The following is a 23,410-nucleotide window of genomic DNA, read 5'->3' on the forward strand; positions in this document are numbered from 1 at the left end:
ATGGCCACAAATTGGACACTCTTCCCACTGAGAGGTATCTGTGTGCCCTCACTTTGAGTCTGGGTGGGCTTAGTGTCTATTTTAACCTGTTGAATATAGTGGAAATAACTGAGCCAGTCTCTGGGCCAGGCCTTAAGAAACTGGGAGTTATCTGCTTCCTGCTCCTGAAACCTAGTTGCCATGCTGTGAGGAAACAAATGGACAGGCTCTGGGTGAGCAGGCCATCTTACAAGTGGACCCGCCAGCCCCCGCTGGGCCACTCCCATGACACTACACAAAGCAGAGATGAGCAGTCCCCACTGAGTCCTAACCCAATTGCTAACTTGTGAACCAAACAAATGATAGTTAAAGGGATGGCTTGTTATGCAGCAATAGAAAAGAAGGTAGAAGTATAATCAAGAGAAAGTGGAATATTTGGATTATTTATCCTGCTGAGTGGCAGTTTCCACTTTCTATGAAGTCTGAAGTCCTGGAAATACAGGAATCCCTAATGACTCTTCAGCTACTCAGTTCCTTGGACCCTGTTTACTGAGTACACACTAGTGCTAGACATAGTTCTAGGCAGTGCAGACATAATGGTTAAAAAACCAGGTGACATCCCAGCCCTTGCCGAGTTTACATTTGATCAAGAGGTAAACCAGTAAATACTTAATTTCAGATATACACACTATGGCTCAAGGATAATTCCTTGGGACTTCATACATAAAGCATTAATTCTGTACAGAGCCCAGTTTGATAGGAGGCTTATCTGTCTTGAATTCTAGCCAAGGTGATTTAAGGAGGCATTAAATCTGCTTTCCTATCTGGACCTAGGGTCCTGACTCCTAACTGTGACTTCATATGTTTCATATCCAAGGCACTTGGATTTTTCAAAAGCCTCTGGTCTAAGTAGAATTTTGGTGACTGGTGGGCTGCCTCTGTCAATTCCTGGAGGCCAAGGACAGGGAAATTCTGTATTTGACATCCTCTTCTGGTCCTCACAGAACTCTCCCATGATGTTGGTCTTAAATGTCTTGCATTTCAGTTAGCTTATTCATTAGGACACTAGTATAGAATTCAAGGTTGACTAATATTCAACCTCAAACAAAAACCACAAAATGAAGGTACCATGCACTTGATACAATCAGAAATATTTCAAGTATAATTCACATGAAACATGGAAAATGTAAGTGCTCTGACCCATATACTTTAAAAGGCTTTATATAAACCTTGTGTCAGAAGATGCCCATTAGTTATCAAGGTGGAGGGCAAAGAGATCATGTACAAAAAGTATATAATTTATATATACAGTATATAATCTTGTGTTTCACTAAAAAAAGTTCACATTAATTTTTTGAAGTAATTAAGAATACAGAGGAAATCTACAGAAAAAGAAAGCAACCAGAATGATATCCACCAGATTTTGAATATTCCTTCACTCTGAATTCCTCTTTCAGCTAAAATTGTTTTCCAGATCACCCCTATTTCCACAGGTGAGCCTTGTTCACATTCAGTATCAAAACTAATAATGACGTTTATTATTTTGGTTTCACTCTCCTCTTGGCATCTTTATGTTTCTTCCGACAATCCTAGAAAAACAAAATCAAAAGCCTTGGTTAAAAATAAATGTAAATAATTTTCAAGGTGTTCAGTAACTATAAAGTAAAATTTAAGTTATTCAGTGTCATGGTTGTAGAAACCATTCTGGAAGTGCTCACTTGGAATATACAGGAAATACTCAAACTTTTGGCTTTGTTTACCATGGAAACTAATTCAGTCTTTCAGAAATCTCATGATTTTCTGTTACTCAGTGAACATGGCTGGAATTTGGACCTGTCACTCAATGGGGACACCCTCCAGTCTCTTTACCGCACCATGTGTGGCTTGAATCGAACAACTTCCTTTTTTTTCTTTTTTCAAATGAAGTATAGTTGATTTATAATGTTATGTTAGTTTCTGACGTATAGCATGTCATTAAGTTTTATATATATATATTCTTTTTCACTATAGGTTATTACAAGCTATTGAATATATATTAATCTGTATAGTAGGACCCTATTGCTTATCTATTTTATATATAATAGTTTGTATCTGCTAATCCCAAACTTTTAATTTATCCCTCTCACGCCTTTCACCTTTGGTAAGTATGAATTTGTTTTCTATGTCTGTGAGTCTGTTTATATTCTGTAAATAAGTTCATTTGTGTCATTTTTTTAGATTTCACATATAAGTGATACCATAAGATATCTGTCTTTCTCTGACAGATGATGATCATCTTGGGATGATCATCTCTAGGTCCATCCATGAATTACACAACTTCTAACTTCCCTTCCAGCAAATGCTTAATTCTGAGCATTTAAATCAGGTTCTCAGTTGTCATCCTTTCCATCTCAAGTTTCATACCTTCCTGTTACTATTGTACCAGGCAAACATTACAAAGAAAACACTGTATCTATTTTAGGACACAAACAATATGGAGCTACAACTACTCACCATACGCAAGTTATTTGTTCTGGCCTCCCAGGAACTCCTGCTAACATTACTTCCCACTCCTCTCCAGAATAAGTCAGAACCTAGCAGGGGTAAATAAAGAAGGACGAGGCAGCACATTAATACCAAAACCAGACACTATTCTGGGGCATTATCAAGGTCTTCAATTCTAGTTAAGACCATTTTTCCCCAATCTATGCTAATTTTCAAAAATACATTCTGTTTTCTTTACAAAATGAAAATGTAGATCTGTTAGGATTTTACTGTTTATAAACCATTTACAATGATGTAACTTGGCTTCTGTTTGTGTTAGGCTCAGGAACTGAGGAGTTCATCAACAGCCTCAGAGTTTTCAAGTGAATTTTTTAGAAAGGTACTAAAAACTTAGGAATTCTGTATGTCTAGCATAGTAGGTCCCCAGAACAAAACAAGCCCTTGCTGACTGACAGCGAACAAATGAGGGGGGGCGGTGAGTGAGAGCTTTCAGTCCTCCAATGCTTTACAAGCCGACATGCATCTGACGAGGGGGCCACAGCACGTGACACCGCGAAGGATCAGAGTCTTCCCCGTCGGCTCTTACCTGGGTGCCTGTTACTGTATCAGAAAGCACCGCGGCGAGAGGTGCGCCATTACCTGTCCTATACCATTCAGCCAAATGCTGACTTACCATGAAGTCTCTCATCATTCTTAGAGAAAAAGAAAAATCTAGTGGTCTGTTTCTCAGGTGAAGATACTTCTCTGAAGTGAAAGAAAGAGAGAGAGAACTGGTTGCTTAATTTCAATATTTAACAATAAATGTTTACATTGTAAATATAAGTGAACTATTTCTTACATACACGTGCTTGGTGCTTTGCTCTTTTTTTTCCCCTGAGTTAAAGTGACACCACCCTTTTTCTATTCAATATTCTTCTCTTCTACCTAAAGTTTTGGTAACAAAGACTTGTTTAAGGACAAACCCCATCTTCCTTACGCTTCCCTATTGTTACGCTCACCCTGCCATGGCTACCCAGCTTGCCAGTGTTTCCTATGGAAATTCTCAGCTGCGGCACCCTCTTTCCAGACCAGGGACTCAGTGTCAGGTTGCCTTCCCTGTGCACATCACACCCCCCACCCAGTGCTAAACAAATCTCAAGGAAAAGGAAATATGCTCCCAATTACAAAAAGGTTACAGAACTCTCTGAAGGATATGAAAGAAGAAAATTAAGTTGTCTTGAGAAGCTAAGCTTAGATACTTCGATAACATTTCTAAACCATGTCTAACTCAGATTTTACAAATTATGAAATATACCTGTACAGAAACACATTACTTACTCAGGGCTGGGCTTTTTGTCATCTGTTTCTTCAGTATCATCTTCTTCTTCTGAACTGCTGTCTTGGAAACGAGGGTCTCCCTGCCAGGCAATCTTTCCAGGTTTCACGGTCTCAACTCTGTAAGTCTCTATGTCATCATGACAATAAAAGATGACAGAATTGTAACCTAATGACCAGCTATGCCTGAACACACTCATTTGATTACTTTTACCACACACATGTCGTATTTCTAAATTCTGAATATTTTAATTATTCAAAATATTTAGTATCTTTTTAGATTTTTCAAACATAGAGAAACACTATTTTTGGCAATGATCTGATAAGGAATATAGTAATGCTATAAAAAGATACAAAAACTAAAGGTTTATAAATGAGCAACACAATTTAAAAGAAAAAACAAAATAAGCACGCCACCTGCGCTAGCATGAGGAGCCTAAACTAGAACGTGATGCAGTGAAACCAGGCTGCCCTCCTGCTCATTCATAAATGAGGATAGGAACATATCTTTACATTTCCAGTTCCCAAAACCTCTCTCTGAACTGCTGAAAAAGCTGCTGCTATAAGACGTGGATGATCACCTCTCAAGTGCTCAAAATTTCCCAAGTGCCTAAAGGAAATCTCCCAGGTTGCTGACGTGTCTTAGTGCTCACTTCAAGGCCAATTTCTCACACTTGGCTCTAAAAGTTAGAAGAATGAAAGGCAGTATCTGTATCACACCAACTCCCCTTAACAGTTTAGGGCTGACCATGGTGCTCAAATGGACAACACAGGCAAGGAAATAAACAGAGCACATGACGTATTGTTACATACTTAGAGAAATGTAGGAAAACTACTAGACGGCTGTACCTCCTTTTGGAGCACCACAAAGCTGGCATTTAATACTTACCTGCTAAACACACAGATACTGTTTTAAATGCTGATCTTTAAAAACTAGAACTTACTGTAGCTAGGTGTGCATGTATTTTTCTGTACAGGTATATTCTGCTTTTTACCTGAACGTCCAGAAAAGCTCACTTCCATCTTAAACACTAGGTGAGGAGCAACTTCCTAAGAAACAGCTTTTTTTTGTTTGTTTGTTTGTTTTACTGAAGGTACTGGGGATTGAACCCAGGAGTTCATGCATGGTAAGCATGCACTCTACCACTTAAGCTATACTCTTCTCCAAGGTTTTTTTGTTTTTGTTTTTGTTTTTTTTCCACTTTTGGACTATGGAGGACTTGGAGGTGAACCTCCTGGAATGGAATGCAAAATTGTAAATACCGGGCTGACACTTTTCTTAAGGTTCTGGCAAATCTCCAAGGATAACGTTTGAAACAACTGGTACACTGATGACATAGCGTATTTGTATAGGGCCAGGGTTACCTATTTCTCCCTTTCCCCTACCATATAGCACTGGCTTTCCTGAAGTCATGGCTTCTCCAACTGCGTCTAAGACACAAAGCTATTTAAATACGACTTCTTTACTTCTTCAGGACTACGTCTACTTAACAGAAGAAGGGGTGCTGCACATTATTGTATGGCTTCCCTTCGTGTGGCAACTATGTAGAAGTTTGCTTCCTTAAACGCAAGAACAATTTCTTGCTGTGTTAAACGCAGCTCCATGCACATTACATTTAAGGTCACATAATACTGACTATAATACTGTTTATCTAGACGGAACAAAGAATCCTTTCTTCAGCTAATGTTAAATTATTACACTTACAGTGGACTTAGTCCATTAAGTTCAAACTGCCTGAAATAAAAAAAATTAAAAAAAAAAAAGTACCTTCCTTTACATCTTTAGCATCTGAATCAAAAAAGGAGAATGTGAACCCGCTGGGCTGTTCATCCCCAGTCATCGGAGCTGCAGGGTCCTGGAATTCCTCAGCTTTCTCTCCATCAGAGTCCTCATTCCAAGGCCTATTGTCTTTCTTTTCACTGGCATCTTTCGTAGTTTGGAATATTTGTTTTAAATCCGTAGCAATGTTATAGTACATTTCTTTAGACACCTCAGGTAGCTTCTCAGCTTCCTCCTTTTTCTTCTTTCGCTTTGCTTTACTGCATTGACATATATAGAGACAGGTGCATCACAAAAAGTCAATTTTTGGAAAATTTCTGGAACTCAGGAAAGAAAAACACCTTGGATAACTTTAATCCCATCTTTTCAACAACCAAGAGGATCCATATGTAAAATATAAAACTCAGAAGGCAGGATCTTGACCAAAAAGCTTTTTATAGACAAAACTGTTTCAAACAGCTCCAAGTACTTGATTAAACACATCATATTCTCCTCTTATCCTCTGAACTACATTTCAGAAATTACACCTAAAATGCTAGCTTTGAATAAGAAAATCACTTAACCGCAATGGGCCTCAGTGTCCTCATTTGCAAAATGAAACATGTTAAACCAAATGACTTGTAAGACCTTTCTAGTTTCTAAAATTCTGTGAATTGTATGAAACTGGCTTTAAAGACTTAGTCATAATTCTGTTTTAGAAATGCATTATAAAGGTGCTAAGTCTAGTTTGTTCTGGAATGAAATTATCCTGTTATCATCAACCTCCTCTATATGTAGGAATATGGTTTTCTCTTTGATTTTGGATCAAGAGTTACATGGCAGTCTCCAATATTGTATTTTTAGCCAATAAAAGATTAAGATCCCTTTTTCTATTACAGTCTACTCTACTTATTGGGCCAAATATTCTAACTGTTTATTACCTAAAATAATAATGTACGAAATGATCATCTTACTGGTGGAAACTCTCTCAGAGAGAGAAACAATACTTCACCAAGTAAACCAAAGTGGCTAGAATTTAAGGCAGATATACCTCCCATGAAACAGAGCGCTATAAAACATGGTATTTTTTAGATAGTTCCAAGTGATTATCACTGAACCACAATGTAGTGGTTTAAACAGTGGTCCAAAGGTCCTTTGATACTTCTTTCTTTGAGAGGTGGAAATTAATCCCATCATTCCTTGAGTGTGGGCTGTACTTAATACTTAATGACCTCTCTTAAGGAACAGAATAAGGCAGGTGTGACAGCATATGACTATTGAGACTAGGGTCATAGAATGCACTGTGGCATTTTCCTTGCTCTTTCCCGCTTCTGGATCACTGGCTTGGGGAGAAGCTGGACGCCACATTGTAAGGGCACTCAAGCAGCCAAACAAGAGCTGGTGAGGCCAACAAGGCAAGAAACTGAGGCTTCCTGCCAACAGCCAAATGTGTGAGCCATCTTGCAAGCAGATCACAAGCTCTCAGAGCTTGGTGCCCTAGGTGACATCTTGGCTGCAAGTTTTTGAGAGTCCTTCAGCAGAACTACCTGGTGAAGTGCTCCCAAATTCCTAACCCACAGAAATTGGGACCTAATAAATATTTAAGATTTCACGTTCTGAGTTTTGGGGCAATTTTTTACACAGTAATACCTAACTGATAAATATTTTGCTACCTAGAAGTGAGGTGCTGTTGTAAAAAGCCCGAGATGTAGGAGTGGCTTCAGAGCCCCGGCAATGGGCAAAAGTTGGAAGGTCAGCAAGGAGAGTGTTAGCAAAAGCCCGAGGAGCAGCCTAATGGAGAAGCCAACAAGGTGTGGGAGCGCGCCATCTTGGAAGCAGATCATCCAGGCTCAGCCATGCCTTCGGAGACTGAAGTCCCAGGCAACATTTCGACTGCAACCTCTTGAGACACGCTACCCAGAATCACATAGCGATGCTCCCCAATTCTTGACTCACAGAAACTTCAAGATAATAAATGTTTCTGGTTTTCAGATGCTAAGTTTTAGATAGTTTGTTACGCAGCAAGATAACTAACATACCTTAGATACAAATAAAAACAAATCCAATATATTATACAAAATATCCCCACTGTTCAATGTGGATTATCTGAAATAACATACAAGAATTCTACGTTACAAGAAATGTATACATATTACTTATACTTTGGTCCTTTTTAAAACAAACTTCTTTTTCTCCTGAACCTTCAGAGGGAATACAGCTCTTCCAATAAGCTGGATTTCAGACTCCTAGCCTCCAGAATGGTGAGAAAATAATTTTTGTGGTTTTAAGCCACCAAGTTTATGGTAATTTGTTACAGCAGCCACAGAACACTAAAATAAGTAGGAGACACCATACTAGAGGGCATATGATCACCATACTAGAGGCACAAATGATCATTTTACATGCATGAGATTGCTTTGTCGAAAGTAAGACTCTCTCTACCACATCAAGAATTCCTCTCTAACTTTCCCCCCTCCCTGTTGTAAATACAGTGGGGACCAATGTATGTAATATTGGTTACTATCTACTTTTCTCACTGTCTGAAATGAGATTAATTCACATGAACCTGCTATGAAAAGTAGTAGCCTAACTTACCTTTCTTTTGATTTATCATCTCCCTTTCTTTCATAAGAGGCATGGTCATGCCTCGTTGGATCGTAACGTATGATATCCCTATGTAAAAAAAGGAGAATGATAAGTTGGAAGAGAGAAATCAGAACATTAAGGCAAAAAACTAATAGCAAATTATAATTCAATACCAGGGCAATTCCACTTTTTGAGCAAGAGAAAGTCATATAATATCAAGGAAGTGTATTAGAAGTTCCTTAAAAGCAATCCTACTTTAAATTATCTAGTTTTGAATTTCCCAAATCTTTAAAAATTTTTAATACTATTTTAAATATAATAAAATATATAGGTAAAATAATATACAATTGGTGAATCTGCAAAATATATTTCAGTGGGGAAAGTATGGGGAAGTGAATGAAGGTAGAGAAGAGAAAGCTGGTCACACGCTGGTGACTGGAGACGCCGGGCGATGGTGTACAGAGGTTTCATTACACTAGTCTCTCTAAATTATGTATTTGCAAGTTTCCCTAGTAGTTACATTTATTAATATTTAAATAGCTGTTTAATTGTTTCACTAATAATATAGAAATAAGTTAAGATTAGCTTCTTAAAGTGAGTCACTAGGTCAAAGGGAAGCATAATTTTAAGGGTCTAATATATACTGCTAACTGCTTGCCCCGGAAAGTTTAAAATGGCCTAGTTTTGTGGCAAAGGAAAATATGGTGGAATGGGAAGAAACAGAAGCCATACTTAAATTTCTTAGCAGCTACCGATCCTTTGCTTGTAGAACTAATTAAGTTGTCGTGCAAAACACTCTGCACAACGTTCAGGGCTTTCAGTTTTTCTGCAGCGAGCTCTTCTTCCTCAGCAGTTTTCTTCTCATTTATTTCTTCGAGGGAAAAAGATAATTAATCTCTTGGCAAACTTAACTTGAGAAGTCTCGATCGTCAAATGTTTATCAAGCACCTAAACGTGCGCAAAGCACAACAAGCTAAGGAAAAAGAAAAGTTAAACCTTGTTTTGCCCACCTCCCTCTCCCTAAGATCCCCAGTGTCATGGTGAATCCAGAAACCGCATAACCAGTCAACAAAATTCCCACTTCTGTTTGTAATTATGAAAATGAAATCTGAATGTAATGGCTTTCAGTGGCAGGTCTAAAAGTTTTTATGGTAAAGATTGACAAATGTAATAGTAAGACAGAAGTACAAAACTAAAGGAATTATAGATTCTTTGATTTTTAAAAAATTTTCTAAAAATTAATCTAAATAAATCTAAATTACATGTAAATCTAAAAATGGAAGAGAGTGAAAGGTTGCAATTTTACTGACTATTAACATGATGTTATCAGACAGTTGCTTTAGCCCTTAGATTCAGTAATGAATACTGCAAGGAAGAGAGCTTACACACAGGGTATCGTGGGACCCTATAAGCTGATCTCCTTAACTACTAGGAACAGACAAGTATCAGAGAACAAAGTTAAACTGCTAGTTTGAATTATAGACAGAAATACAAAAGAAGCCTAAGCCTTAAAGACCTTTTCAACTTATTGCAGGATACAAACCACCAAGTAACAGAAACTAGAATAAAATGCTGATTTGACTAAGTTCTCTATAAAGATTACCCAGAAGTTTCTAAGGGTTCAAAAGAAGTAGAGATTACGTTCAACTGGATCAAGAAATGCTTTACAAACCAGGTGGAATCTAAGGTAGGAAAGATAAAGAGGTGGGAGGCCAGGCTAGGAAACAAATGAGCACATACATTGAAATAATAAAGTGCAAAGAGTTTGCATTGCATTGGGTTAAATTATATGAAATTGCTAATTTTCAACAACTTTTGACTTCAAAAAATGGCAATTTCAACTTTACCCTAATTTTACTGACCATTAGGAAGTAGAACATGATTAGAAAGAGATCAAGGTATTTGTAGGCTGGTTTATTTGCAGGGAAGACTGTGCAATTCACAAAAAATTCAGCCTCAAAAGTTGGGAAGGAAAGAAACAAAAGATAAAGGTTCTATGTCTGGCTGCCCTAAGAATGGAAGTGCCATCAACAGAAACAGAAGGGTCCAGAGTGGCTGAGAAAGAGTTAATTCCGTTTGGGACTTGCTGAGTTTTCAGACAGGCTCAGAGCTCCTGTGAGAAATACCCATCAGGCATTGAGAAAAGAGTAGCCGGGAGCTCAGCAGAACAGTCAGGAGCAAAGGTGACCCAGATTTGGAAAACACTCACGTAGAAAAGAAGGCTAAAGCCACAGGGACTTACTGAACCTCGAGGCAAAGGGAAAATCAGGAAGCAAGAATTAAGAAGAAATCAAGGAAGTTATAGTGCAACGGAAGCAAAGGGAAGAGAACACTCCAAGAAGGGTGATCAACATTGACAAATGTTATAGGCAGGCCGAAGAGGGGGAAGCTTGAGAAGATGTCACTGTGGGTACTCACAGCTTTGAGGGAATACATATGAAAAGAGTGGTAAAGAGACAGACAGAGGTGGCAGAGGTTAGAAAGTAACCCCTCTGTATAAGCTTCTAGGCTGCCCATTCCTGTTCTCAGCATGGAATTCTGAGTGAGAAGCCCTGAAACATAAGTTGGTGTGGATCCTGGAGGACTGACTCTCTGAACACTGGTTTCCAGAAATGCAATGCATAATGATCACCTCAAACAATGGAGAGCATCACATCCAGAGATAGCATTTTCAATAAAAAGCCAACTGCTTCTAAATTAGATTCAATTTTAAGATGCAGATTAGAGTAACTCAGGAAAGAGAGGGGGAAAAAGTACAGACAGAGAAGTTCTGAGATTGGAAAGGAAAGCAGGGAGCTCACTTGAGGTGGCCACCCTCTTGGTTAAGTAGGAGGTAAGGTCATTTGCAAAGGATAAGAGCAGAGAGGGTCTTGTAGAGAAAGTTTGGAACCACTGCTGTGAAAAACACTATAGGAAATAAAAGGGCTGAATCAGGATGCTTCTGATAGCATCATTGCTCTTAGATATATTCAAATAAGGATTAATTCAAGTAGAGCTGCATTAAATGGTACATTACTTTAAAAAACCCGCACCCGGCACACACATCCGAGGCAAGATGAACACTCTTCCTTTTAATAAGCCAACTGTCATGTGACTGTCCCCCACAGCCTCACCAGGACCAGCTGATCTATTGTCAGGTAGGGTTCTTGCCTCCTCTCTTATGCCAGGGACAGGATGAGGGAAGATGGTACCTCTAGTGGATGCTACCTATTCCTGTCTTTTCTGGCAGCTTCAAGTAATTAAAAATTTCTAAATAAATTAATATGTACAAACAAACTCAAGGTCTATTGGGTAAGCTACCTACTGGATTACAAGCTCCACAAATCAGTGTCTCGGGGTACAGAGTCCCTCCGTGTGCTAAGTGAAGGAACTAGACAAGACGGCTTCTCAGGGTCCCCCATCTCTGACATCAGGACTGTTTGGACAATGAGGCATTTACCTTCCTGTTCTTCTTCACTGTCACTTTCTAGAAATCGAGAGTCCATGCGAAATCTGTCATCAGTGCCAAAGTGAGACTGCAAATCCATGAGCTACAGACAAAGCACATAAGCAATTGACAGCCACGTTCCTAAGAAATTGCTTATAAACAAGACCCTTCAAGGATACCTCCATGCCCTGAAATTCATTTCATTATTTGCATAACCTCACCTACCCATGAACCAATCAGAGAGGATGACAGAGGACTCACTCTAAAAACAAATACCGAAACACTGGACTGTGGGTCAAGGTCTGCCTGCACTTATTATTTTCAGTTTTCACTCACCTTCTGTCCAGCTCTGCCCTCAAACTGAGGTTTAATTCTGAACCTGTTACTGTCATCTTCAGAACCAGATTCCTCATCATCACTGCTGTCAAACAGCTTCCCAGATGCTCTTCCCATGGACTCCTGTTACACAGATTAGGAGACAGAAACATTTATTAATAACGAGAACAATCACTATCTCCTTCATTATGTAATCTTTCTCCTCACATTTAAGAAACAGCAACCCAGGTGCAGCTCCCAGGAAAGAGTGGATGGTGGTTAGAATGGAAACTCCTGACTCAGTGATATTCACCCGGCTTCTCAGGTCAATAAATTCAAAGGCTCTCAATGCAGCCTGGATCGGGCAAACTGTTATCTGTGAGAGCATTTTCTGCAGGGTTTCACTAACATTGATGTCACTTTGCAGACCATGTGGAGGACAGACTCATGAGGAAGAAAATCTTTAAGGCCCCTGTTATCTCCATGTGTGGTGGTCTGGGGAGCCCTGTGGTCCCCAGAGGATTTTATGATAAGCCCAACAGTTGCATGCGGGTCTTGGTATGCAATATGTCAAAAATAGATCTGCCAAAGTAGAGGAATGCCCACACGGACGACCTAAGTATCTTACTTTCACTGCTTCCTCTCCTGCGTGGCTGTGCTCCTGAGTGGATGTCTCCTCTGTTTCGCTTTCACTGTTGGAACCAAAGATGATGTGCGTTGGCTTGTCTTCCGGATGACCATCCTAGAATGGTCATCAAAAGCATTACACCTTAAGACCTCACCCCTTTCCCCTGCAGAATCTACCTCCCCTCCTATCTTCTCATCTAGCAAAATGCTGCCATCATCCCAAAGGGATTTATGACTTCTCTTTCTCTCCATATCCAGTTTATTACCAAGTCCCATCAGGTGAACCTTCCTGGTATTTTAAAAATATGCTGCCATTGTCAGTGCCTTGGTTCTGGCTCAAGATGTCCCAAAGGCTGTCCTGTCCCTGTTCTCGTATTTGTCTCATTTGATTTGTTGTTCTCATCATGTCCTGAACAATCTTTCCCAAATCGAAATTGGCAAACTTTTTCTGCCAAGGGCCACAGGAGATATTTTAGGTTTTGTAGGTCACATACGGTTTTGGTTCTGTATTCTTCTTCTTTTTTAAACCCTTTAAAGATGTGAAAACCATTCTTAGCTTGGAGGCTCTACCAAAACAGGTTAGATGGCCTGTGAGCTCTAATTTGCCAACTGTTTCAATATATACACAACTAGTCTTCATTCCCTTGCTTCAAGTTCTTTTTGTTGCTGTTGTTGTTGGGGAAGGTAATTAGGTTTATTTCTTTATTTATTTTTAGAGGAGGTACTGGGACCTCCCAGTACCTCATGCATGCTAAGCATGTGCTCTACCACTTGAGCTATACCCTCCCCCCGCCTTGCTTCAAGTTCTTTAGTCCTTTCACAGCCTTAAGAGTAAAGTCCAACCCTTGTAGCCTCTTCACAACCCACCCCTACTTATTTCTTTCGTCTCATTCTCACCCTCTTGTACTGTACACATTTGGTCACACTGATTGTAAATATTTACTTTTGTACAAACTGCTTCCTTATCCTGGAATGCTTTTCCTCTCTCTTCCTATCTTTTTATCTTTGCCAGACAAATTCCCACTGCTCCTTTCACACTAGACTCAGTTCAGCTGAGGAAGCCCCCCTCCCACCTTCCATGCTTCTCTCCACTTGACAAGTGATTTATATGCAAATTCAGATTTATCAGGACACATTGTCACTTAACTACATCACTTAGAACTCCTGAAGGGATATCCTTTGTGGTATATACTAAAGCTACAAGGACACAAAACACACACACTCAGCTCTAAAGGGCATGCCTACCTTTGTGGGAAGGAAAGGTTGGAGTTGGATAGAGTTCTTGCTAAATCCAGATAGAAAACATACTCACCAGATTGGCCAGAGCATTATGAACCAGCTTCTTTTGTACTTCTTTTGCTTTCTGCCTTGCTTCTAAGGCTGCCAAACGCTTCTGATTATCTTCAGCATGCTTATCCTTAGCACTAACATCTGATGAACTATTAACAGAAAGTGGGAAGTCAGTTTTGCTTCCCTGAGTTTCTCTCCTGGAGGAGACCCCTGGCAATTTCTCAAGGGCCTTGGGGATGCTCAGATCAGGCCTCTTTTCAGAGTCCTCTCCTGACTTTCCAGTCCTGTGGCAACAGTCTTCATCAAAGCTTCTCCTGGGAGTCTTGGCAGCAAGACTTAAAGATTTCTTACCCTTTTGTAGCAACAGACTAGAATTTCTACTTCCCTCTTCTGAACTGCTAGGGGATACCACCTTCTGACCCTGGCTCTCAAAAGTAGACTGCCTCTTTCGAGGCTGGATTTGCTTTGAGTCATTTGCCTTCTTTCCATGTTGGAAATGAGTCAGTTCGCTTGATAAGCCATTAGCAAATGGGGAACATTTTTCCATGGACATGCTCCTGGGATCCTCAAGTTTCAAGGAATTATGATCGTTATTAACATTGTTAGAAGCAACATCCTCTTTTGAGGATTTTTTTACCGATTCCTTTCCATAGAGACAGCCTACTCCCTTGAAAGCCTGGAATTTTGGCTTTAAATTGTTTTCCTTTGGTTTCTGTTTTCCGTGAGTGTCCTCTTTTCCTTCTAAAAGGGAAGCCACAATCTCCTCAGGATGAATACACTGTCGGCCTTTGCGGAGGCCACCTGGAGTCCTGTGGCTGTTGGAGGCCTTGTCACACTTGGCAGGGGCTTCCTGACCACTGCTCTCAGTATCTTCCTTTGGAGCCTCCTGGTTACTGCCAGCCAACTGTTCCAAATCAGCTAAGGTGAGGTTCACACGGAGACAGTTTTTCATCATGGCGTTATATTCCTTATCTCCTTCAGACTGAATTGATTCTGATACAGAATCAGCATCTCCACTGTTACTGGAGTCAGCCAGAGATTTACAACTAGGAGGCTTAACTCTGTGACTGACGGCTATCTCTACCTTGTTTTTTCCTTTTTGTACTTTAATACAATCCTCAGAAAGATCACATATTTTTCTATTTTTCAAGGAAGTTTCCTTGTGTACAGACTTTTCCATTTGTGACAAGTCTATACTGGTTTTGACCTCATTAGCATTTTTTTTCATTGCGATGATTTCATCTGTATCTCCTGAATCAGAGTCACAATCATTTCCCACATTATCTTCACTATCAAGGCAAGAGACCTTATTTTTGATACCTACACTTCTTGCAGTATGAAATTTGTGAAAGTCTGATTTAAAATCATCCCTTACAACTTCAAAGGGATCATTTTCAGATTCATTTACCGAGGACCATGCAATTTTCTCTAAGTTTTCCTCTCTTGCGATCATTAGTCTTAATTCATCTTCAGAATCAATATCATCATCAGACATGCTATTTCTGTTCTTGGCAGTTTCCAAGCCGGAAGTCTGAAAGAATAGATTTTTAAGTTTTTGACTACCAGAATCAGGTACGCGGGGTAATTTAAGAGCGATGGGATCACGAGGTGTTTTCTGTGCAGCCCGTTGCTTTGGTAAGTGCGGACTCTCCGTTACCCCACTGGGTTTTGGTCTCATAGCCAGAGGTGCAGTGGGGCCCTCATTCTTCTGCACTTTTGCTGTCTTCTTGGGAGGGCCGTGAAAGTCAGAGAATTCTCCTCGTCGTTTCTTACTCATAGGATCATTCCCTCCTTCCAATTCCCAAGTGAGGCTGGATATAGGGATGGCGTTGGTGAAATCCTCCCCTATCTTCTTTAAGTTGTGGCAGTACTTTGATGGATCATACTTTATGATGTCACCAATAGTCAAGGAACAAAAAAAGGCACTAGGTTTTAGAAAAACCTATCAATCTGGTGAAGCAAAAAGAATACTGTTTAATCTCAAGCAAGACTCTGACTCATCTTACCCTGGGTTTCCTATCAGACAAAAGAAGGACTTCATTAGGTGACTCAGGGTCCTTGGAACTGAGCTTTCTATGGCATGTCCAGAGTGAAAACCAAGCACCATCACTATTAATTGGCAGAAATTACTTGGGCTGTATGTGTATATCACAGCAAACCGATTCAGATTATATTCTAGGTACTGAGGTCACAAGACTTATATATGTCTAAGAAATCTATCCCCTGAGCTAATACCATAAAGCAGAGTATAGAGGGGAACCTAGAGGGGGCACAGCCAGACACTGCGTGTTGGTATCTCAAACTTGAGACTGAAAGATTCACAGACTTTTCTGGCCATTCCTGTCTTCTCAATACTGGCTCATCCTAGGCTAATCCTCCTAGCTCAGTAGCATCCATTTCACATTTTACTCACTCTCTGTGAAGCGTTTTGCAGGTCTTTACTAGACGGCTTTACTAGACGGTCTTTACTAGACCAGGTCTGTTTTATTGCTGACATTGTCCAGACAGATTCTATCTTAATGTCAGTGTGCTAAAATGACAGCTGGAGTTTGCTGTTTTCCTAAAACATACGAATAGGCAAGCATAAGTTGCTTTAAACTGTCAGTCCTAAGAAGTCCCTCTGTACATTTAGTAACTACTGAATACATGCCAATTATATGCGAGGTGCTGCCAAACAGTGTCTATGTTATCTTGGCTTCACACTATCCTTCAAAATCCTCCTCTCTGTTGTCAGTGGTGCCATTGGTGGGAAGCTGGAAGATGGAGAGGAAGAAATAGTTCCCTGACTTTAGTGCCACTGGCAGGGACAGGAGAACCAGCAGCTGAGGCCAGGGCTACAGGCGCCTCGGAGGCATAGTAACCGTGAACAATGAGGATACACCTCTCTGCTTCTCTTGCCTCAGGGTGGTAGAGGTTTGCTGCAGTTATTAATCTCTGGACCACCTGACGGTCAGCTTCTCACTCCTCCAGCACTTTTTAAACCTACTGCATGCATTACACTCCCCCTCTCTGAAATACCTAAAATTGCTTCTGCTTCCCTGACACACAGGGTTAGAGCTAAAAGAACACAAAACACACCCTCTGCCCAGAAGCCCACGACACTAAGAATTCAAGGTCTTAGGCAATCTGAGCTCATTTCCTCTGGGGAACAGGCATTTGAACTTGCTCATCCTGGGTTCCATACTCCTTCTCCATCCCCATTCTCCTGCCTGTCTATACACTTCTACCTACTGTTTTCCTCTCTCTTGGACTCCTTCCTCTCTTTTCTGTTAATGTGAAACCCCTTCTACTTCCTGTAAAGCCTTCTTTAATGATTGTGCTATATTCCCCTGACCTTCTTTGGCTCCTTTGTAATGGCTTTGAGTCCATGTCAAATGAGAGGAAGGACGTATAAATTAATACGTGAAAGTGCTTCCTTAACAATCATCATTGGCACCGCTTACTTGTATAAAACCTCATTACACTCTCTCCTTATTCTCTGTTTCATACATGTAGGTAGGTAGGTCTTACCTTGCCTAGAAATCGAGAACATAAAAACGGTTACACAAACATCTAAAGATTTACTCACAGAGGCAATGAAATTCGAAAGGCATGAAGTAAATTTTTGCAAGTATCCATCACTATGATGAATACAGTTTCTCAGGAAGGCCAACTGCTAAGGATATTTTACGCTTCTGTTGATTCTTTAGGTGAAGGACAGGTAAGACTCTTCCAAATTTACTCACAACCCAATTCTAAAAGAAAAAAAAAGGAATATATTTACTATACATGTCACAAATGGAAAAGATTAAACACACTGTATAAATACAACTTTTTAAAAAACTGAACTCATAGTGGACAGTGGTTTTTGCTGGTTTAGTTTTCTGAAAATGAAACAGGAGTTCTCAGAAAAGCTTATGAGGAAACAAAAAGGGAAGAAGGAAAATTAGGGCAGTTATTGATCCCATATAAACCATGCAGATGCTACACAAATAGCAGCCAGTAAAAGGACACACATGGGACTTGCCTGTACTCCTGGCCACCTGTGTCCCCTAGGAGACCCGCCTCCACTTGGGTTGTTGTTTCTTTGTAAAATGGGGGATATTTTCCCAAGAGTTGTAAATGCATTTTGAAGACCATAAAGCACTATCTATGTTAACTGCTTCAAAGCAAGAGAAAAAAAGCAGCTGCTTTAAACAGGATGCCCATGGTCACGTGGCCTCAGGAATCGGTTCCCGGGCTACTCAGAAGAGACTCACTTTGTGCCCTGGTACTTCTGTCCCTGGCACAGCCTTCACATGGAAATCCACCACTCCCATCTTTTCTAACAAGCTGGTGCTGCCTGTCGTTGACTTTTCTTTCTTTGCTTTTGCTGCTTCTCTCTCTTGGGCCAATCTGTATCAAAGAGAAAAATATAAGTAAGAGTTAATTTTAAATAACCTAACCACACTATTGACAGTGCTTGTTTCGTGTTTTGATGTTATAAAGCTGTTTAATATTACAGAGATCATTTAGGGGCCCTCAGTAGTTTCCTTTTCAACTTATGCACTTTTGGTGTTTAACCTACCCTTAATCCCTTCATTTTTCCTTATGAGGGAGAGGTGTCTTGCAGAGCCTAATCTGCCAAGTCTTGATTATTTCTACTCCCATAATCAAGCTTCCAATTCAAACTCTCCCACCTTATTCAGGCCAGGTCAATGGTGCTGACCAATCAGCACAGGCCTCGTTGCCTCTGGTCTGTCTCCCTCACATTCCACCTTCCAGAACTACTGTCAGACTCATGCTTCTTCCGCATGCCTGCATAGACATCCCAAAGTAGCAGCACTGTGCGTTCTACATGCTCAGGACTGGGGCCCCAGTTCCTGCATGTAATAGGCACCATAGTGCTGCTGAAAGAAAAAGTCTCATCACCACCCTGCTCACAGAGGCAATCAATCAAATTCTCACCTGTATCACCAGACCACTCCCTCAAAACTTGTTTTAGATCTTATTTCTCCTTGTGGCATTTCCCTAGTTCAGTACAATCTTAAACCTCTCTTGGTCGCTCCATCTGTACATTCCTAAAATGTCTCCTATTTTAAGAGCTTGTTTGGAGGTTCTAGCAGGGGAGCACAGCTACTCGTGTACCCTCGACCGAGAAGAACGGTCCTCCTCTATCGGGGCTGGTCATCCTCTTCGACTGAGCGACCTAGCAGGCGGCTTTGGGAGGGACGCACATGGAGTGGTGAGGGAGCAAAGGGACACCCGCCTAGCCAGCCAGATCAGCTGAATCAACCATGGCGATCAACGGGGTGACAGATGTTGCAGCCAGATCGCCCTCACATCCAAATGTCTCCTATTTTGAAAGCATCCAAATTCATACAATCTTTTCTCCCTAAGAATAACTTTTAGGATCTTAACATGCTTTAATAGTTTTTTACATTGTCTTGTTCTTAAATCACATGCATAATTAATACAGGGATTTCCTATTAGCCTTATGTTTTTGTATAACACTATCAACAGTCTACAGCCAACATATGCAATTTGGTATTGTCTATTAAAATTTAAACGTGCCTAACCCTATGATACAGCCGTTCCTTTTGCTGACATAAACACCACAAAAACCCTTGCACATACGTAGGAGATATCCTCAAGGGTCACCTAGTGTCAACAGGAAGTGGAAATGGTTTAAATGTCCATCAGTAGGAGATGACCAACTATACTGTGGCACAGTCAATTTCTGAAATACTAAACAGCCATTACAGAGAAATGGGAATCATAAAAGGTTGTGTTTAAAAAGCTGAAATACGTATATATTTTTATAGGTTAAAATATAAGCATGCAAGTGTATTACATCATCTTTTTTGGTGGGGTCTGGAATCACAGGGAGTCACAGCTGAGAAAGGTTTTAGCTCTACTTGTAATGCATAGGTTTGCTAAAACTGCAGTAATGTATTACTCAATAGTTTCAAATCAATAAAGTGAATATATAAAATCAAAATTTACAATATTAAAATACTAGGTTAAATCCATGTAGAGCAAATCTTACCTGTGCAAAAAACTTTCCTTTGCTAGCTGAATTTGTAACGTTCCACCTTTCCATTTTGTTTTATTTAAAACAGACATACCTATAAAGCAAAGAATTAGTACCCTTATACAAGGCAATGCAAAAATATATTTCAGCAAGTGCTTTTACTGATTAGTATCAAGAAAATCTGTTTATCACAAAGACACAGAGGAAACAGAATAAAGAAAAATGAGACCCAGAAAGAGAAGGCCTGGGTCCCATTCTCATCTTGACCACTTATCAGAGTCTTTACACTCCCTATCTCCCAATGTAACTGGAATATGTGAAAGATGCAAACACAGAAACCATAAAGCAAAATTTTTCATTTGTTTATAAAGTGATGTCAGGAACCTCTAGCAAATGGCTGGTATTTATTTAACATTTCACTGTTATTTCCTATACTAAAAGCATAAAACATTAATGTAATTTTCTTAGAGTGAATCAGAGGATACTGGAATCGTGCAGCACCTCACTTTTGTCACCTCATATTAACTATCCCTGTGTAACCTGCAAACATGTTGGCTGCAAGCAAAGAAACCATGCTTGAACTACTACATACTAGTAGTTGATTCCTCTCAGTATCTGTCATCAGCTTCCTTAATAATCACCACTAACAGAAATTTCTATGTGGTAGGTACTATCTTAAGTACAAAGGTATTATTCAATTTAATCTTCACAGTAATACTATGCAATAGTAAGAAGCAAGCAAATTCTTGGTCATACATCAGATAAACCTACTGGGTCTTCCAGTTTAAATAAACTGCCAGGTCATGCAGTGGAACTGATGTGTTCTTAACTGCAACATGTCTGTCAAATCTATTTTCTAACTGAACAAATTATTTTTATTATTTTTCTTGCAAATGAAATTATAAAAGGCCAATGGCCCTTTTTCTCCATTAGCATGTTTCCTTCTCAGTGTCCTTTGACTTTTCAACCTCCAAATAACTAGAATGCCTTACATCACTGGCAGTATGAATTATCTCCTCTTCTTTAGTCATTGAAGACCATAGTTTGCCCTTAGCTTTTCTAAACTTTTCAACAGAGATCTCATAATTTCAAGGATATGATCTTATAAGGGCATACTCTAAAGTCCTCTCCTAGCAGCATTTAATTACAAGAATTAGTTGCTGAGAAATAAACACACCGGAGAGGAAGGCATGGCATAATACCCAGTGGGATATGTGTAACAGGCAGTTTCTACTGGAGTGTGGTCCCTTGTCCAAAATATTTTAGAATACTGTTTTTGAGCAAACTCACTGGCAATGTGCTAACGTTTGTCATTTGTTATGGGATGAATCTAAACCTGAATTGTAGGATATTATAATTCTCTTGACTCTGATTGTCTCTCTTGATGACTTAAAGATGATTGTTTAGATTTAGAATCAAAGTTATTCCAAGTTACACAGTGACATGAACTGGTAAATAGTACAGAAAATACTCATTACATTTTTTCAGGTCTGCTTCTGCTACTTTGATGTTGATATATGCAAAGACTTTCTGTGGGTTTCCTAAAAATAAAAAATGAAAAAGAAATTTATTTAAATTCTAACCCAGAGAACAATGTAAAACAATTACATTACAAAATTTTAAAAAGAGCTCTTAGAAACATTCTTTCAAAGAAAAACCTTGTTTATTTTTCATCGGATACAAAGATTGCATTTTCTAAGTATGATTATCTAAATATTCCAAAAGAAAATATGTAGGGAAAAATGTAGCCAGTTAAGGAAACATTTTGATTATATATGTGATTCTACTTAACAGGATACTTACTGCATATTAGAATTTTAGCTCTGAAAACTGAAAGCTACATGTTTCAGAAATCAGATGTTTAAGAATTTAGAATTTTTTTTCTTAATTTCAGAAGCATAATTCTGGGCAAGTTCCAGGTCATACATAACACCTCCAGGGCATAGGTGGGGATGGGAGGTTACTACAACGGTATCATGTAATGAAATAACATCACTTTCAGTGCTCAGGCTAACATTCATCTCTGGGGGTTCTGTTATTTTGTGGTACTTGACTTGAGTTATTTTTGCCTTTAATTAGCCATGAAGAAGTATAAATTTACCTTTGTCATCTTTCCTAGTGATGATCTCCACATCAGAAACTTCTCCAAATCTGCTGAATTGATTTTGTAGGTCTGCCTCAGAAATGCTTTGGCCAAGGCCACCCACAAAAAGGCGCTTCGTTTCTCTGTTGGCTTTCATCAAGGCTGGAGAGACACTAAATGTGTTCTGGAGGAAAAAATAATTTTCTATTTACAGAGAAGAGTTCTTTCCCTTAAATCTTCTCAAATCTTAAAAAACAGACGAACAAAAAACCCCCACAACTCCTTTCCCTGAACCTTCTATGCTCAATTGGTTGCCTGGACCTGTGTTTCACTTCTTATGTATTGCTTTCAAATTTTATCCCTGCAGACTGTTCATGCCCTAATTCCACGTTCTCCATGAGTGCGTTTTGGAACAGCACCTCTACACACAGACACACACACACACGTACAGGCGGGTACTTTCACTTTAAATGTTCACAATATTATACTCTACTCCTCCTCATTTTACTTATTCACATTGCTAAATGCTTTTCCTTTATTCATTCATACACTCATTTATGCACTTTAAACGCTGACAGACATGGGATGAGGCAGGCTAACACACTAAAGGATGAAAATGGTCTCCATCCCGGATCTCCTCACAGCCACATGAGAAGTAAGCAAATGCAGCAATTACAATATTATGTCACAATCAAATACCTACAAGTGAAATTCAGGCGAAAAAAAAAAAAAAAGAGCAACTGATATCACAGCTAATACAGACTTTTTTTTTTTAAACCCTATGTGCCAGCGTAATACGAAGCAGTTTGTAGGCATCTTGTTTCAGATTAGCAGGAGAGGTGAAGTCACTTTCCCAGTACCATTCAGAGAATTAGCGGTGAAGCCAGTACTAACCCAGAGCTAATTTCATAACCTGTAATTCTTAACACTATACGAGGGAGGTTATTGCGTTAGAAGAGACTCAAAAAACCCTTCCAGAGGTACTGAGATTTGATGTTCATCATGAGATCTCTAATCCCGTCGATCACCAGGCTGGCGCTCAGCTCCCAACCTTCCCCTCCCCCAAAGCTGACAGACTCCTCCCACGCGCGACCCCAAAACAGCGCGCAGAAGCCCAGCGCATGGCTTCTGGTCTGGGCGTGAGCAGCGGCTATCTTCCTGGTAGCCTCCTCCGCCCACAACCTACCCACCCTAGCCTTCTTCCTCCGATAAGAATCAAAGAAGAGAAAGAAAAAGGTGGGCCAAATGCCCCACTCACAACCCATGCCCCAAACCCACCGCTCACCGACTAGTCTTCCACACCGAGCGCCGCTTACGGCCCTAACTTCTCGTCACGTGTCCCAACAAGTGTCGTCTCTTTTCCTTCCGACTCGATTTCCAACCCGGCATCTTAAGGTTCCACTACCACACTCAGGTCCCCAGTGCCCTTTATTCCCAGTCTTCTGGGAGACCGCGATGACTCCATCACCTTGCCTCAACGTTCGCAAATGACCCCAAAGTAAAATTCCTTAATTCTTACTGGAGGGAGTTATCGGCTTGTCTTCTTCTGGAAAA

The 23,410-nt window shown here is 39.9% G+C and overlaps 1 protein-coding gene across 1 annotated transcript; it reads right to left on the minus strand.

The window, feature by feature from the left end:
* Nucleotides 1-1,118: 1,118 nt before the first annotated feature.
* NOL8 (nucleolar protein 8) lies at nucleotides 1,119-23,267 on the minus strand. The gene is made up of 17 exons (XM_064490063.1): nucleotides 23,142-23,267; nucleotides 21,875-22,040; nucleotides 21,252-21,314; nucleotides 19,789-19,867; nucleotides 18,020-18,155; nucleotides 17,445-17,515; nucleotides 13,804-15,673; nucleotides 12,493-12,606; nucleotides 11,886-12,008; nucleotides 11,562-11,652; nucleotides 8,855-8,993; nucleotides 8,132-8,209; nucleotides 5,546-5,817; nucleotides 3,781-3,907; nucleotides 3,137-3,207; nucleotides 2,473-2,552; nucleotides 1,119-1,568 (listed from the first exon to the last, which is right to left on the minus strand). Exons 2-17 carry the CDS (start codon nucleotides 22,011-22,013, stop codon nucleotides 1,518-1,520), a joined length of 3,504 nt encoding a protein of 1,167 aa, XP_064346133.1. The 5' UTR covers nucleotides 22,014-22,040; nucleotides 23,142-23,267; the 3' UTR covers nucleotides 1,119-1,517.
* Between the last annotated feature and the right edge of the window lie 143 nt (nucleotides 23,268-23,410).

The sequence above is a fragment of the Camelus dromedarius genome, chromosome 10 (genome assembly GCF_036321535.1).
Source record: "Camelus dromedarius isolate mCamDro1 chromosome 10, mCamDro1.pat, whole genome shotgun sequence".
Lineage (NCBI taxonomy): Eukaryota > Metazoa > Chordata > Mammalia > Artiodactyla > Camelidae > Camelus > Camelus dromedarius.

Coding starts and splice junctions, on each gene's coding strand:
- NOL8 (XM_064490063.1), bottom strand. CDS start 22,013: ATGAAAGCCAACAGAGAAACGAAGCGCCTTTTTGTGGGTGGCCTTGGC. Junction 21,315..21,874: donor CACTAGGAAAGATGACAAAG/GTAAATTTATAC, acceptor TTTTATTTTTAG/GAAACCCACAGAAAGTCTTT. Junction 3,908..5,545: donor TGCTAAAGATGTAAAGGAAG/GTACTTTTTTTT, acceptor ATGATGACATAG/AGACTTACAGAGTTGAGACC.